The sequence below is a fragment of the Engraulis encrasicolus genome, chromosome 13 (genome assembly GCF_034702125.1).
Source record: "Engraulis encrasicolus isolate BLACKSEA-1 chromosome 13, IST_EnEncr_1.0, whole genome shotgun sequence".
Lineage (NCBI taxonomy): Eukaryota > Metazoa > Chordata > Actinopteri > Clupeiformes > Engraulidae > Engraulis > Engraulis encrasicolus.
Genome location: NC_085869.1, coordinates 18336745 through 18353676, shown reverse-complemented (window position 1 = coordinate 18353676; position 16932 = coordinate 18336745). Strand labels below are relative to the sequence as shown.

The window sequence follows — 16932 nt, the reverse complement described above, 5'->3', positions numbered from 1 at the left end:
CTTGCATGTACAGTAGCTCCAGGGGCACTACATGGATGGCTGAGGCTATGAGGCCTAACAGTTGGAGACACAGGGGGAAAGGGACTCGCTTGGACCTATGGAACCGAGCCAAGCAGCACCGGAAAGACTTGATCCTCTGGGGCACCAGATGCGCCTTGAGGGAGACAAAAGAGACCAAGAGTCCAAAGAGAAGCCCACGAACACAATGTGTTGGGCCGGACAGAGAGCACTCTTCTATCAGTTAATAGTAATGCCGCGATCACACCGCCGGCGTTGAAAGAGCCACAAAACGCTGCTGACTTCTGCCTGGAAAGCACTGGTCAGGGGCGTTGAACGAGGCAAATGATTCAACCTGAAGCGTTCGGCCAGGAATCTCGACCAACTGAAGCTTGTGTTTAGAAAAATGTGAACATTCCATTGGCTGACACCGCCGAGCTCATTACATATTTTTAGATGAAGTTCAACTTCTGCCGCTCTCGGCTTTTGACGCTTTCAACGCCCTCGCCTCTAGAAACGCTCCCGGCGCGTTTGCCTCGTTCGCCGCCTGCTCTCCCATACAAAGTCAATTACTCCCGCATCTTTCCACGCGTTCAACGCCCGCGGTGTGTCTGCACGGTAAAGCCCAAACTGCAGGTGAGCCAGCAGTAGTGCAGTGTGTGACCCAGCTTGCTGCTCTGAGTGCAGCTTCAAGGCAACATATAAAGACACGTGGGCTGAGGGCTAGACAAAAGGGCAGCACCAGGAATTCATAGGCTACTCCCTCGAAGGAAAACCGTAAGAATTTCCTGTGAGGGGGGTATATATGGATCTGGTAATAGGCCTGGGGCTGTGGACAAACACTGCAGCGCTGTGAGGGTGTGTTCGATGCAACCTCATTGAGGAGACTCGTAGACGCCCACTTCTGGTGAGTTTGGCACGCTGCGCGGTACCAAATACCTGTCTTGACTAGGCATCGGCGGCAACGGAGGACTGAAGCCTGCCACGTCGGAGGCCTTCAGATACGTCTCACACAACCTCGCCCATGCGTCAACCACGAAACTTCTAGAGCACCGGTGTGAACATGCGTGCAGCGAGGGAGACGGCCTTGCCCGCGGCACTGTGCTCTCCCCCCCTCGAATGAAAAAGGTTCTCCACCCCTGCCCATACAGGATTAGGCCAACCATTTCTTCTTCCCTCCTTCCCCACGGTCGGGTGGCCCTGTGGGTCCCCTCTGCCTACCCCAGTGAGGAGACCGCTTGAACCAGGGCCTCGAGCGTCTATCCACCGCAGGGCCGGGGACCCGGGTGGAGTCTCGAGGGGGTCTTCGCGGCCTGAGCTCTTAGAGTGCTTGGCCCACTGTGTATTCGCAGGCATTGGAAAGGGAGACCGGTGACGCAGCTGCATTGACGGCCGACGGCGTAACTGCTGTTGTATGGCTTCTATTGCAGTAGAACCGAATAGGCTGGACGAGGACAGTGGGTAGTCTAGAACCGCTGCTTTGTCCTCATTCATCGATGACAAATTAAGATATAGGGTCCACAGGCCCACCGTGGCTGGGGCCATTACCCTGCCGGTGGCCTGGGCCGTGCAACAAGAAAGCATCATCTAAGTGTAATGTAATGTAATGTACTGTAATGTAACGTAATGTGATGTTCTTGTTGCTTTCCAGCCAAGGTCCAGGAAGAAGGTATGCATCCTAATAGTGGTGTTGATGATTGCAGCTTTAGTCCTCGGTCTGATCATCAAGGGCCTATACTATAGAGCTGGTTCAGGAGTAGACCAGGTTAAGTAAGAGCCTGGAGTCCATGAATAAATAAAAATGAATGAATGAAAAGGGGGAGAAACTTGAAACTTGGGAGGAGGGGGAGAAACTTGGTGCAATCTGTTCCCATACATGCAGAGATCACATTTTAGACATTAATGCCAAGATTCCTGTAATGGTGTCTTGTAAGGTTTAGGTATGTAACACAACATCAGTTTCTTCTATGATGTTTTATTCACACATCTCTCGAACATGATGTCCTTTTATACTTGAGGTCAGAGGTCACTCTGGGTTCAGCTGGGGCCCCAAGCGAAATGCCAAAGGAGTGAACATTTGAAAGAAATGTGCTACTTCTGTAGCAAAGTGTGAGCTGTTATTCACCATCCAGGGGCTTGGGTTGGGGGCCCCAAGCGGCTGCCTGGCTGCCTAGCTTGGTGACAAGATGCACCTCTGCTTGAGGTCATCATAGTAGGACTTGCTGGGTTGGAAGAGGCTGAGGAAGAAATACACATCCTCTGAGAGAACTGTCCAAATGAGTGAGTGATTGTCTGCATTCCGAAATAAAGCCTCTGAAATGTATCTCTGTTTCTCGTCTCATTTTTGACTAGAGTGGTTCTGGCAGAACCATGTTATCCTTTAAAAACTGCTGTAAGTAAAATGTGATTTATTGGCCTACACGTTGATCCATTTTCAAATGTACGTGCAAAAAAGTCCTTTCATCAGCTTTGCGTTTCATTTAAAAGTGTGGAATGAATGATACCCAAAAATAATCTATAGATTTTTTTTTTTTAAATCTTCACTGCCTCAAAAGCTTCATAGAGAAACATTTCCTATGAGTTTGTATATTGTATAGCTAAATCTTGGGGAATGGAGAAGAGGTTGGGTGTGGTGTGTGCTGTATGTGTGTGTGGGGAGAGGTGGAGGTACCCATGTAAAAGAATCTTTAGGCTACTGCCTCATAAGCTTCATAGAGAAACATTTCCTATGAATTTGTATATATTTGACACTATACATTTCTCTGCTAATACCAAGGTCTTTATGTCCCACTTACAATCAAGGGCGTGGTGGCCATCAGAGTAGTGGGCCACTGTGCTCAGAATATTCCAGGTGAAAAAAATGACGTAATTTTGTGCATGAGCTTTGCGTTTTGGGGAATGGAGAAGAGGTTGGGTGTGTGGTGTGTGCTGCATGTGTGTGTGGGGTGCGGTGGGATGGGGGTACCCAAAAGAATATAAATACAGAGAGCATACCGCCTCATCCAGCACAATTCGGGCCATGTCATGGGACTCCTACAGTACTCAGTGTCTAGGGGGCTCAGCACTGAGCCAACATACCTAGCCGCACACACACTCATATCCCACAATTACAGCCAAAAGGTTAAATGTGTGTCATGCTATGGTGACGCAATGGTCACTCCTGTATATGTGGTTTACTATGTCTGTGCTGTGCTTGTGATCATAACGACTGTGTTTGGCAACCTGCTGGTTATCATATCTGTGTGTCACTTCAGGCAGCTGCACACACCGACTAACGTGCTGCTGCTGTCCCTGGCCGTGGCCGATCTCCTGGTGGGACTGTTTGTCATGCCGCTGGAGTTTACGTGGTTGATAGAGTCGTGCTGGGTCTTTGACGTCTCCGTGTTTGCCTTTCTGTTTTTCTTTTCCTTCCAGCTGACGTGCGCGTCTGTCCACAACGTCGTCCTCATCGCGGTGGACAGATACCTGGCCCTGAGTAATCCTTTCATGTACACCAAACAGATTACTGTCAAACTGTCCGTCATCGTGGCCTTGTTGAACTGGTTGTTTGCTTCCTCTTACAACTTTACCCTTCTGTACTGCAACGGTTTCTTCACCCATGCACTGACACTGTGTCCGAGTGAGCTCCCTATCTTTATGAATGAAGTGTGGTCCTGGGTTGATTTTGTCATCGTGTTTGCATTGCCCTGCTCCATGATGTTTGTGTTGTACTTGAAAATCTTTGCCATTGCTAGAAAGCATGCCATTGCCATCAGGGCGGCCAACGCACAGGGCAATCCAAACAATAGGCAGGCTCACAATGTCCCCAAACGCTCTGAAAGGAAAGCTGCCAAGGTGCTTGGAATACTCGTGTGTGTGTTTCTGTGTTGTGTTGTGCCATACTACGCAGCCAGTCTCTTGGCTGAGTTTGTAAGCGGGGATATATTTGACTATGTGTTGAACGGCACATCAGTTATGCTCTACTTGAACTCTTTATTGAATCCCATAATTTATGCACTGTTTTACCCATGGTTTCAGAAAAGCATGAAATTGATTCTGAGGTGTCATATCTGCACTCCAGAATCCTCTCTCGTTCAATTGAAATGATCCGTGGTTGCTGGTTGCAAATATGAAATATTTATATTAACCATATACTGCAGCTAATGACAAATTTGTGTGAAAACGTGAATCTGGTTTTTCGACACATAACAATTGTAATGTACTGTGTTTTGCGATGTAATGTTTCATGTGACTGTATTGTGTAAACCTATACGTACAGAGCACTTGCTAGACAACACCATAGCCTACCACATGCCGTTTTGTTTTCCCCTTTACAACCAACAGACCACAACAATCTCAGTCTATCCTTGTTTGTTTGTTTACTCTATGCTACGACGTATATTTGAATTGTGAATTTACTATAAGTGATGGTGACTAATGTCCACAAACGTGTATGTGTTTCATGAGAAATTGTTTTATCCTTACCAAGGCTTACAATGTCACTGCATGTCACACCAACACATAAACACACACAGTAGTGTATGGTGCATGTACTGTATGTAGGTTCACCAGATTTATTTTATTGATCTAATCTACATTGTACAATGTCTGCCCCCCACCCCCTCATAAGATAGCCACATGCCAGTTTTTTTGTCCCTTACTGTACACTTCACAGACTCAGGCTCTGTCTCACATTGTTTCTTGTTTCCTCTATGTGACCATGTTTAAACTGTGAATGTAGGCCTACTATATGTGAAAGTGATGGTGGACATTACCACCCCCAACCCCCCCCCCCCCCTTCAGATAACCCACATCAGTTGTGAATGTACTGTAATATCAGGGATTGTGACTAATGTCCATGAAAGTGTATGTGTTTCTGTGTTTATGTGTATGTGTTGCTTTTATCCTTACTAATTGGCCAAACTGAAGAAGGAAGGCTTACCATGTCACTGCATGTCATAGCAATATAAAAACACCTAGTTTAAGGTGCATGTGTCGTGTGTACCAAATTTATTCTTATTGATCTACCGTCGGTTGTACAATGTTTATACCCCCCCCTCCCTTCCTAAGATAGCCCCCTTCCTCACCCGTTCTCTCTCCCTCCCAAACCCACCACTATAACGGCACCTTATACACCCATAGACCTGCCGACAGGAAAGGGAAACAAACGAGGCGGTAACACAATAATTAACTAATGTTAAACAAAACACTTTTTAAAAAATGATCTACAAAGTTTTGTTAATGTTTCATAAAATATCTACAAATAATATGTTCAAGATTTTTCAAACCTTTTAACAGGGAGTGTTTTATTCATTTACAAAAAATGTAAATGTTTGATCAGTAAAACATCACATTTCCCACTCATTTACATTATAGGGTTATTATAGGGTTAAGTTGGTTGTATGCAGTTGCAGTTTGACTGTAAGGCCTTACTCTGCATTTGTCAGGTCGAAACTTTGATGCTTTTCATCTAATAAATCACTGTAAGGGAGTTTGTATGGTGTGTTTCTTTCTTCCTTTTTTTCATGCGACCAATTATATTTCTGGTACCCGTAACAATTGTGGGATGTGCGCCCACATCACAATTTAACTCTAACACATGCAAATTAAGGCCTGTGAAACCACCACTGTATATAACTGATATCTTCTTACCTACCTCCAAGTATTTTGCATCCATGTCCAGGGGTGGAACTAAAGGCGGTCATTTTGCCCCTGGACCTCTTATATTGGTAGTGGGGGCCCTATTATATATTATTATATATTGTGTAACCTGGTTCTCACGCAGATGGAGCTCACAAAGTTTAACGAAAATGCACGAAGCTCGAAGGGTCTGCGTGAGAGCCAGGCTACCTATTGTGACCAAAGCAGGCTGTATGAGGGGTCATATCAGTGTTTTCCCTTGGGCCCTGTGTGCATCTGTTCCACCACTGTACACACCTATTAAGCATGTGTGATTCCAGATCCAACATACAGTGTAGGCACACAGGTCCAGCACACAATTGTACAATTGGTATATATACTGTGTATATATACATGGCTTTTGTACAGTTAGAAATATTCACATTTTTTAAAAGTATTCACAGTGGAAATACTTTCACATTTACATTTTATATGTAGCATTATCTCTGCATTATTTCTTGAACTTGGTCTGGAGGATCAAACAGTATAGGGAACAATTGGGGTTTCTGCATGAGCAGATTAAGCAAAGGCCTTAGCACAAACTGGTGTTGTATGGCTTAAAATGTGTTGTGTATATGTATCATTTTTATGTATGAGTAAAGTGAGTACTGGTAGGCTAACTGTTAAGCCCAAAATAAATGTCACCCAGGACAATAAAGTGGAGTCGATCACTCCACTCTACTATAACACATTCATCGTATAACATGGTTTATACTTCACGTTCTATGTGCCTTTTACATGCATCTCTTAAAGGTATTCGAACTTTTTCTACTCTATTCTATTATCTTTGCATCCTGAGAGAATACTGCACATGCACAATATTACCACAACGACGGTGACTTGCCAACCCGCTTACATAGGCCTACTCTGCCCTACAAAACAAGAACGCAGTAACTCTGAAAACTGCAATCTGAGAAAAAAGGCTTCAAAGTTTCCTATTTGGCAAGACAACTGTGTTGTCGTTAAAGTGGTGGTGACACTTCCTGGTAATACTTTTTTATGATTGAAATGTGTATCAAATGTGTACCCCCCCCCCCCCCCAACATGTATGTGTCTTTTTGCCACAAAAAACAGAGTTACTGCGTTCTTGGCTGGTATTACTGCGACAAAATGGAGTTACTGCAGGAGTTACAGCGTTCTTGGCTAGTATTACTGTCTACTCCCAAACCATTCCCATTGGAAAGTGCAGCTGTAACTCACGACTTACTGCGTTTTTGTTTTGTACGACGTAACCTTTAATCCAACACAGCAGTAACTTTTTTGGGGTGATTTTTGCACTTTCAAAATGATTTTTCTCTAAAACGGGACGGTGTTGGACCACCATTTTTTGACACAAGACAAATGAGGTAATTTAAAGCCCATTTCCGATCTAAACATTTTTCGACCATTTTTGAGTTACTGCGTTCTTGTTTTGCACAGCAGTACTGTAGATAGGCCTACAAGGCTAGGCAATTAGCAGCCCGGGGGGCAATTCTGGCCCGCCATCAATTATATTCGGTTTGTGAGATGCAGCAAATAGCAGTGCAGTGCAGTCAAATAGCCTTATTAAAGAAAAAAATGCTTCTTTGTTTGTCCTGCATTCGGAATCAACTTTGGCGTTCCATGGCTTTTGACAACGAAATTTTGCATCGATAGCTAGCAATCTTCTGCTAATGAAACAATAAACAATTGGCAATTATATACGTTAATTATACATTAATACCTAAACCTAAGCTGTCACAGGGCGTTGTGGAGCATGAGCTAACATGCAAAGGCATGATGCACAAATGCGATAGACGGATCAAGTCCTGTATGTTATCTTTTTTTTTTTTGTTACTTTGTTTATTGGTAGGATTGTTCACAAGGCTTACAGTTCATTTCAATATAACACATTCATCATCATCATCATCGTCATCGTCATCATCATCACCATCCTTTTTTTTCCCCTTCTCTCTTCTTGTTTCTTCTTCTAGTTCACGATATATGCCCATACAAGACTTCAATTCTTTTCAATGACTTTTCAGCCTACTACCAGATAAACTTTTTTTTTTTTTTTTTTTTCCCAAATACGTAAATGACAATAGACAGTTGACGCAGACAAACATATAGACAAAAACAAACAAACCAACAAAGACAGAGAATAAATTAAAAAAAAACAATAAAAAAAAAAAAAACAAAAAACACTTCAACTGAAACCTTACGAGACAATGATAGAGAGAAAAAGAGAGAGAGAGAGAGAGAGAGAGAGAGAGAGAGAGAGAGAGAGAGAGAGAGAGAAAGAGAGAAAGAGACATTCTATAGCTCACCTGTAGGTGTATGTGTGTGTGAGGTAGGTGTTGTATTGGATTTATGTATGTGCTGGTGTAGAGGGTGGGTGTGTGAGGGCATGCAAAAGCTGTGAAAGATTTGGAAGCTTATGTTGTTGTTCTATTTTCAAAGTAAAGACACATATTATTGCAAAGATTTTCTGGGTACATTTCTTCCCATTTGTGTGAGCACTTTCTAGAAAATAATATATTTTTTTCCATTTCCAAAACATTTTCTATTGTATTATACCATAGCTGGACATCTGGTTGTTTGCTTTGTTTCCATAATTTTGTAATTTGCTTTAGTGCAGTAAGTCTTAGAATATGAAAAAAATTACGGTGCGTTCTTTTTATGCTGTTCGGTAGGTCAATGCCCAATACATTTACTGGTATTAGAGGTTGTTTAAGATCAAAAATGTATGTGACAGCTCGCCTTACCTCCTCCCAAAATGGTTTTATTATAGAACATGTATAGAATATGTGTGTATGTGACCCTTCTTCTCCACATCCTCGCCAACATTTTATGTCAGCTCCTGAGATATGGGCACATTGTTTAGGTACCATAAAAAATCTTTGATTGACCTTCCAGCCAAACTCTTTCCAGAATTTGGACTGGGTTGTTTTGAAAGTCTCTTTCCATAATTCACTCCAGGCACTATCTGTAATAGTAATTAGTAATTCATTCTCCCATTTTTCTTTTGCCTTGCACTTTGTTTTTGTCATCCTTTGTATTAGTTTATAGGCCTTTATCTAGAGCACCTCCCCTTCTACTTTTGTTTCTATTTTCTAACAAAAAAATTAAAACTTCATTAGTTGTCTTTTCCGCCTTTTGTTGTATATAGCTCCTGACCTGTAAATACTTGAAGAAATGTTTTTGTGGTAGACTGTATCTCTCTGCAAGGGTTTGAAATGAAACTACTATATTTTTTTCAAAAACTTGTGCAAATATGGTCAGTCCTGTACTTGCCCAAGTGTCCAAAATGTTGTCATCTTTTTGTGTTCTAAAATCTGGGTCGTATCTCATTTGTCTTAGCCGTACGCTTTCAGTATTGATTTTTAAATGAGAACATAACTGTCTCCAGATCTTTAATGTATTTCCAATGCAGAATGTTTGTAGATGTTGCTTTTGTGTCACTTTTTTAAGGAAAGGTAAAGAGCCAAGTATTCCATTCGACAATTCTCTTTCAATATTGATCCATTTTATTTGTGATTCCTCTCCCATCCAATTCATTATTGTTAAAATTTGTGCTGCGAAATAGTATTTTTGTATTTGTGGGGCCCCTAAACCTCCCTCTTCCTTTGGTTGAGTTAATGTCTCATATTTGATTCTATGTTTTTTGCCATTCCAAATAAAGTCTGCAAATTTTTTATTCCAAGTTCTGAAAAAAGTTGGAGGTAGTGAGACTGGAAGTGCTTGAAACAAAAAGAGAATCTGTGGGAGTACCATCATTTTAATTGTCTCTACCCTACTATAAATTCCATCAGGGATTAATTTCCACCTATTGAGATCCTGATTAATCTTTAATTCTAAAGTATTATAATTGTTGTTATACAAGTCACTCAAGTCCGGGCTAATATAGATCCCTAAGTACTTTATTATCTGTGAGTCCCATCTAATATTATAATGTTGCTTTAGATCGTGGTCCATTTCCCTGCCAATTGTTAAGGCTTCACATTTACTTTTATTAATTCTATATCCTGAAATTGTACTATAATTTTCTATTTCTCCCATCAGTTGATGCAATGATTGTTTTGGGGCTGTCAAGTAAAGTATTATATCATCAGCAAATAGTGCTAGCTTATGTGTTTCCTGTCCTATTGTAATCCCTTCAATATTTTTATTTTGTCTAATAGCTATTGCAAGAATTTCAATGTAAAAGGTAAAAAGAAGTGGAGAGAGGGGGTCCCCTTGTCTTGTTCCCCTTTGAATTAAAAACCGTCTTGATAGTGTACCGTTTGTCTTTACAACTGATACCGGGTTTGCATATATTGCTTTAATCCATGTACAGAATTTTTCATCAAAACCAAAACTTAACATTACTTCAAACATGAAAGGCCATGAAACTAAATCAAACGCTTTTTCTGCATCCAAAGTCAATAAAATCAGATTTTCGTCATTCTTTTTTGAGTAATCAATTATGTTTAATGTTCGTCGTATATTATCACCCAGGAGACGTCCTGAGATGAAGCCACATTGATCGGTATTTATCAAATTAGGAATAATGTATTTTAGCCTTTTGGCAAGGATTGATGTTATTATTTTATGATCAGTATTTAATAGAGATATTGGTCTGTAGGATGAACAATTTTTCGGGTCTTTTCCTTCTTTATGAATCAAAGTGATAATGGATGAAGTCCATGTTGGAGCCCATCTACCTGTGCCCAGTGCATGGTTGTAGGCTCTTACCAATAAGCTACCAAGCTGATCTTTAAATGCTTTATAAAATTCATTTGGAAAGCCATCATCTCCTGGTGCTTTTCCTTGTTTTAGACCTTGTATTTCCTCATTTACTTCTTCAAGTGTAATAGGCTTTGTTAATTCAATATTATTGTCTTGTGTTGCTTTTGGTATTTCAAGTTTTTTAAGATAATTCTGAATTAGTTCTTTATCATCTTTCAATTCTGTTCTATAGAGATCTTCGTAATATTTAGCAAATTCTTCTGCAATCTCATCTTTGTCCATTATAACTTTATTTTGACGGGTATTTAGTTGTGTTATGTGTGTCTTCTCTTGCTGTTTCTTTAATTTATACGCCAGTATCTTTAACGCCTTTGGTCCACCATCATACCGCTCCTGTTGTGTGAATGTCATTAGTTTCTCAATTTCCATCATGCGTAATTTATCTATTTTTTTCCGTTTTTCTTCTAACTCAATCTTAACCTTTTTATTGTTTGTTGCACTATGCTGTTGTTCTAAACATTTTATTTCATAAAGTAGTTGTTTTTCTAATGTTTCTTTAGATCTTTTCCTTGCCGAGGAGTAGGATATTATTATACCTCTTAATACAGCCTTTACTGCTTCCCATAGTGTGATGGGATCTATATCTGGCGTGTCATTTATTTCTATATATAATTGTAGTTCCTTTTTTATTTTTTCTACGAAGGTTATTTCCTCTAAAAGAGAATTGTTAAATGTCCACAGGGATTTACCTTTTTTACAATTAAGTTTTAGAGACAGAGAGATGGCAGCGTGATCTGAAATATTTATAGAGCTAATTTGACATGAATTAACTAGTGTGAAATTGTGTCTATACATGAAAAAATAATCTATCCATTATACACAGAATGTCTTCCTGAGTAGCAAGTGTATTCTTTTTTACTTGGGTGGAGTGCTCTCCATACGTCTACCAGTCCAAATTCTTGGCATGCCTTCCTTAATAAGTCAGCATTCTTTTCAGATTTATGCAGTCTCGTACTTGTTGAATCTATTTTTGCATTCATGACAAGATTTAGATCCCCAGCTAGTACAGCTATTCCTTTTGCTTTTGTCACTAATAAATCTATTAACTTAGTCATAAATTCTATACCAGTGTCTGGTGGATAGTATATGTTTAAAAAAGAAAATTGTATCCCTTCTATTTTACCTACTACAAGAACATATCGTCCATCTTTGTCTGTAAAAACTTCTTCCATTTCAAAAGCAATGTGATTTTTAATTATTTAGACATTAGGCCACACCAATTTAATTTGTTGGTTCTCGGATTCGCCGCTTGTATTTTGTATCAAAATGGAAAAAAAAAAAAAAACAGTTTCAATACCCCAAAAAATGAAATCGCAAAAAAAAAAACGAAGACTACATGTTTTCATGAACGGAGAGGTGTCTCTTTAGTAGTTGGAGGTCATGTGACGTAGAGAACCAATAAAACCACTCCTTTCAACATGCCGATTACGACTAGCGAATCAGGAAACGCGTTACATTCAAATGGTTTTACAGACAAACATGCAATGGCAAGTTGAAGTCCCTGTGGGTTAGCAGTAGCAGCGGTGAAACACAGTATGGCTCTTAGTGGAATTAGTGGAGTGGGATAGCAGTTTTAAAAAAGTAAAACAACAACTATGGTCCCGCTTGGAGGAAGCAACCCCCGGGTTACCCGTAGCTTAATTTCTCCCCCTTCCTAGTTCACAGGCAGCCCGACGTTTCAGAATAGAATGTTCGACTTCGCTCAACTATCCGAGTTCACGTGTGCCAGCGAGTTTTGTGTTCTCAACCAGGCGAGTTTTGCAACGGAGGAGAGAGTTACTATCACGGTAAAAACAGCAAAATGACTTGAGGATATTTTAAACACGAGAGAGTCACAATCACGGGGAAAAACTAAATGGCTTGAGCGGATATTAAACATTGCCACACAAAAACGCAGACGGGTGCGGATAATTGCCCGTTTCAGCCGTGTGCAGAGCTGGCCAAACAACAGGTGACGCGCTAGTCTGTCGGGACTTCTGTGAGAGAGTTTTTAGATAGCGACTAGGGCAGGCTACATAGTCGGAAAGGCATCGTTCATGCACCCCAAGACAGCACGAGAGAGAGAGAGAGAGCGAGAGAGAGAGAGAGACTGAGCGAGCGAGCGCACTAGTGCTGTCGTGTCTGTTCGTAGCGCTTGCTAAGAAACCACACTCATGCAGAGCGCTCAAAAACGGGGAAATAGACAAAACCCAATTCACCTCAGATTCCACTGTAAACATAGGCTAGGCTATTTGTGCCTAATGATTTTAAAAATTATGACATTTTTAGCAGGGTTTGTTAAAAAAAAATCCATCCATCCATCCATCTATCTTCATATTGTAACTCTGTACTTGTGCCGTGTGCGGCTGGTATGTTGATCTTACTAGTCAAACACATACTGCCTAAAAGGCTACTAATTTGGTCTTTTCTACCAGCCAAACTGCTTGTAGTCAAGATGTGTTAGTTAGGTAGCCTACTGTCATGTCTTTTATAAAGAGCACATTTGGAAGACTAGTCTATAGCACATGAAATGCTCCAGGTCTTTTAAAATAGCCTATAGCAACAATATAATAATAATAATAATAATAATTATTATTATTATTATTGTTGTTGTTGTTGCTATTATTATTGCTATTGTTATTATTTTAATTATTATTTTTTAAAGCTGAGGTGCGTGTGTGTATGGGGTGGTGAAAACATTTGGGTGCACATACATTTTGTGCTGGTGCACCTAAAAAATTTTTTAGGCGCACCAGTGCAACCAGTGCAAAAAGTTAGTCTGGAGCCCTGAAGTGCCAAGAAAAAGTCAAGAATCTGAATCAGATTGGACTGTTTGTTTTGTTAAAATTTAATTACTGTAACTTTTTCTGTTACTAGTAGTATTTTGTGCACATTCTGTACTCAAAGAAGAGTGAGATTACATTATTTTTGGTCTTTTATTTTATTGATTTTGGGACTTGTGCTTGTTGGTCACTGTTGTAAGTGGTCTAACATTCTAAAGTTTTGTTCAATGAAGACTGCGGTTTCAGACTGTTGAATCATCTCAGTTTATTCAAACCAGATTAATATAATAATTGCCCTATGAGCTAATTTTGTGCCTGGTCTATTTGGCTGCCTTAATTCCCTTCTACACTGTCCTTCTCCATGTCCAGGTGTTTGCCTGTCTTGCACCTTCCTTTGGAGGTCCATGTGAGGCTGATATACAGGTGGTATAACATAACAGTCCCCTTATTACATCCGTGGCATTACCACACGACAAATTTTTTTTTTTTTTTTTTTTTCCCCTCTCGCTTCAACTTTTTCCTGAAAAAATCCGAGAACCAACAAATTAAATTGGTGTGGCCTTATTACTCCCCTTTGCTTTGTGTTATATGAACTATAATATATTTTACTATTTGTTATTTTCTTTAATTTCTCATGTTCTTCTTTCTCCAAATGTGTTTCTTGTAAATAAATTATATCTGCCTTCTCTTTTTTCATTTCTAATAAGATCTTCTTCCTCTTTATAACATTGTGCATTCCGTTCACATTCAGTGACACTATTTTAAGATTATACATGAGGTAATAAAATACTCTTTGCAAATGCTAGTGTGCCATATGCATGTGTGTAATTGTGTGTGATTTGAGCTTGCAGTGGTGTAGATACAGGTAAGCCATAAATAGCAAAGGAACACGAAATACTTAAACACATACAATAGACAAAGAAAAAACGAATAGACAAGGACTCACATACAGAAATCAGGTTCCATCTGTACTCCATCCGTATAGGACGGTAGCTCTTGGTGATTGATGTTGTAGCCATCCTTAAGATCAGGGTGTTAGCCAACATAGTCAGCAAACTCATTCCCTATTGTGCCAGTTTGTTTTAACCCCCCCACCCCCCACCCCAACCCCTATGATTCAAAGTGATTGCCCTAATTTATACCAATCATTATCTTCAATCAAAAATAAAAGTTAATCAAGTTTCCAAATAAATAATGTTATTAGTATACCTCTGGATAGTGCACCCAGACTAATTAAAGCATTTTCAGTAAGATAAGCCTAGTGTTTATTTTTAACATAATACCAAAATTCATACTCTGCTGAAAAAATCAGACAAGAGGCAATAGCAACACAAAATTAAACAATAATTAAACTAAATCCAGTATATTATGAGGTGCTATCCTACACCCAAAGAGGCTTGATCTGCCGAGAGAGAGAGAGAGAGAGAGAGAGAGAGAGAGAGAGAGAGAGAGAGAGAGAGAGAGAGAGAGAGAGAAAGAGATCTAATACTCATAAGCCATATCTTAGTTACATTCACATACTCATACTCCCCAGACCCCTCCCCCACCGCTCCCCCCCCCCAAACCCCAACCCCTTCCCTCCCCCCGAGAGAGAGATAGAGAGACAGAGAGAGAGAGAGAGAGAGAGAGAGAGAGAGAGAGAGAGAGAGAGAGAGAGAGAGAGAGAGAGAGAGAGAGAGAGAGACATGCAGCCATCCCGAACCAGTCACTAGGTAATACCATCACAAATTCAAGTAATTAAAGTAAATCCAATAAATTATGAGGGCCATCCTACACCCAATCAGGCCTGGTCTGTTTTGAGAGAGAGAGAGTGAGAGAGAGAGAGAAAGAGACGCAGCCATCCCGAACCAGGTAGCATCGCAAATTCAAGTATCCTAATTAAAGTACCTCCAATAAATGATGGGGGCCATCCTACACCCAAGCAGGCCTGGTCTGCTTTGAGAGAGAGAGAGAGAGAGAGAGAGAGAGAGAGAGAGAGAGAGAGAGAGAGAGAGAGAGAGAGATGCAACCACTACATAAACCATATCATACTTATTTTCAGATACTCCTACTACCCCCCCCCCCCCCCAAGAGAGAGAGAGAGAGAGAGAGAGAGAGAGAGAGAGAGAGATGCAGCAGCATAGGAGCTATTATACCCCCCCCAGCGAGAGAGAGAGAGACAGAGAGAGAGAGAGAGAGAGAGAGAGAGAGATGCAGCGCAGGAGCTATTACTAATCAGTCTCTCATCCCTTCCTCCCTCCAGGGTCCTAACAGTTTTTTTTTTTGTTTGTTTCAAAAGTCCAGCATCTTCATTTACCCCTAAGAGAGGTAGAAAGAGAGAGAGCGAGAGCAGTCCGGTCTCTTCATTTTCCCCTACGGCAGAGAGAGAGAGAGAGAGAGAGAGAGAGAGAGAGAGAGAGAGAGAGAGAGAGAGAGAGAGACAGAAGTAGCAGCTTCGCTGCCCTTGGACGTTTCCATTTGTTAGAATCCGAATCCATCCATTCCGTGTCCATATCTTCGTCAAATCCGAAAGAGTCTAGTTCCATTTTCCATATGTTGATTCTTCCATTATCGTCCCTTTTCTCCGCATGGACCAGCAGCATACTATTCAGTATTTAGAATAGGCAAATTGTGCAAACTAAATCATAGTTCGTCGCCAGGCATTTTAATGACGATTAGTTCTTTTCAAAAAATAAATAGAAGATAAGAAAAGCCAGGAGAGGAGAAAAAACCCTTCCACAGTCCAGTTTCCCCTCGTTTAGGCTATTTTTTGCCGGTCTTATCCTTCATAGTCTCGGGGATGATAAAAAAAGAAAAAAACAGAATTGAGTCTCTGCAGTCTTAAACGTCCGAATCCAAGAAAAGAAAGAAAAGAAGTCCACCATCATCACCTCGCGTAATTTATAGCCGGTCTTGTCCATCATATAGTCCTTGGCGAAAAACAAATGCGTCTCTTTAATTTTAATGGTCCGAAACTCAAGGAAAACAAGGATGAAGAAAAAAAAGGAAGCCTTCCAAACTTCAGCTTCACCTCGCTGTATATAGGCCTATTGCTTGCCTATCCATATTATCCGATGCAAAAAAGGACAAAACTAAAATTGGATAGGCTATCTGCCACCAGAAAGTCCTGTCAACATACCTAGTCCGTTGTTTATAGGCTGTATGTTATCTTAATGCTCTGGTATGATGACACGTTGGAATCGGGATATATGCGGGGTAACATCCCCTTACAAGATCAATGATCCAAATCAATTAAAGTTCCACATTTGCAGACCATTTAAATCAATATGCGTAATATTAATGGTTTCAATAAGTCCCAATAGAATGACCAAGACCAACCTGTAATGTCAGAACTCTGATTAAAAAAATGCATTGAAAAAAACATAATCACTTCAACACACCGCAACATCGAAGAGGGGGGGAAACAGCATAAAAGAAGCACACCAAACCATCTGATCCGTCACACACAAACGTCCATTTAAGAATCACAGCCTCAAGGATAACTGTGTCATGCTTTGGTAAAGCAATGGTCACCCCTGATTATGTTGCTTTATACTGTATGTCTGTGCAATACTTGTCGTGATAATAACTATTTGGCAACCTGCTTATCATCATATCTGTGTGTCACTTTAGGCAGCTGCACACACCAACTAATGTCCCAATCCTCTCCTTGGCTGGGACTGACTTTATGGCTAGAACAAAGTAAGCAGCAATGACAACAGTATGACATTGTTTGGCAATGACAATTCTGGTGGAGCAGGGGAGGTGGTGGGTGCAAAGCAAGCAGCAA

At 40.6% G+C, this 16932-nt stretch overlaps 1 protein-coding gene across 1 annotated transcript; it reads left to right on the top strand.

Annotated features, from left to right (window-relative positions):
• The first annotated feature begins 3147 nt into the window (after positions 1-3147).
• LOC134460788 (trace amine-associated receptor 13c-like) lies at positions 3148-4083 on the top strand. Its single transcript, XM_063213329.1, has one exon. The coding sequence runs from the start codon at positions 3148-3150 to the stop codon at positions 4081-4083; it is 936 nt and encodes a 311-aa protein (XP_063069399.1).
• The last annotated feature ends 12849 nt before the right edge of the window (positions 4084-16932 follow it).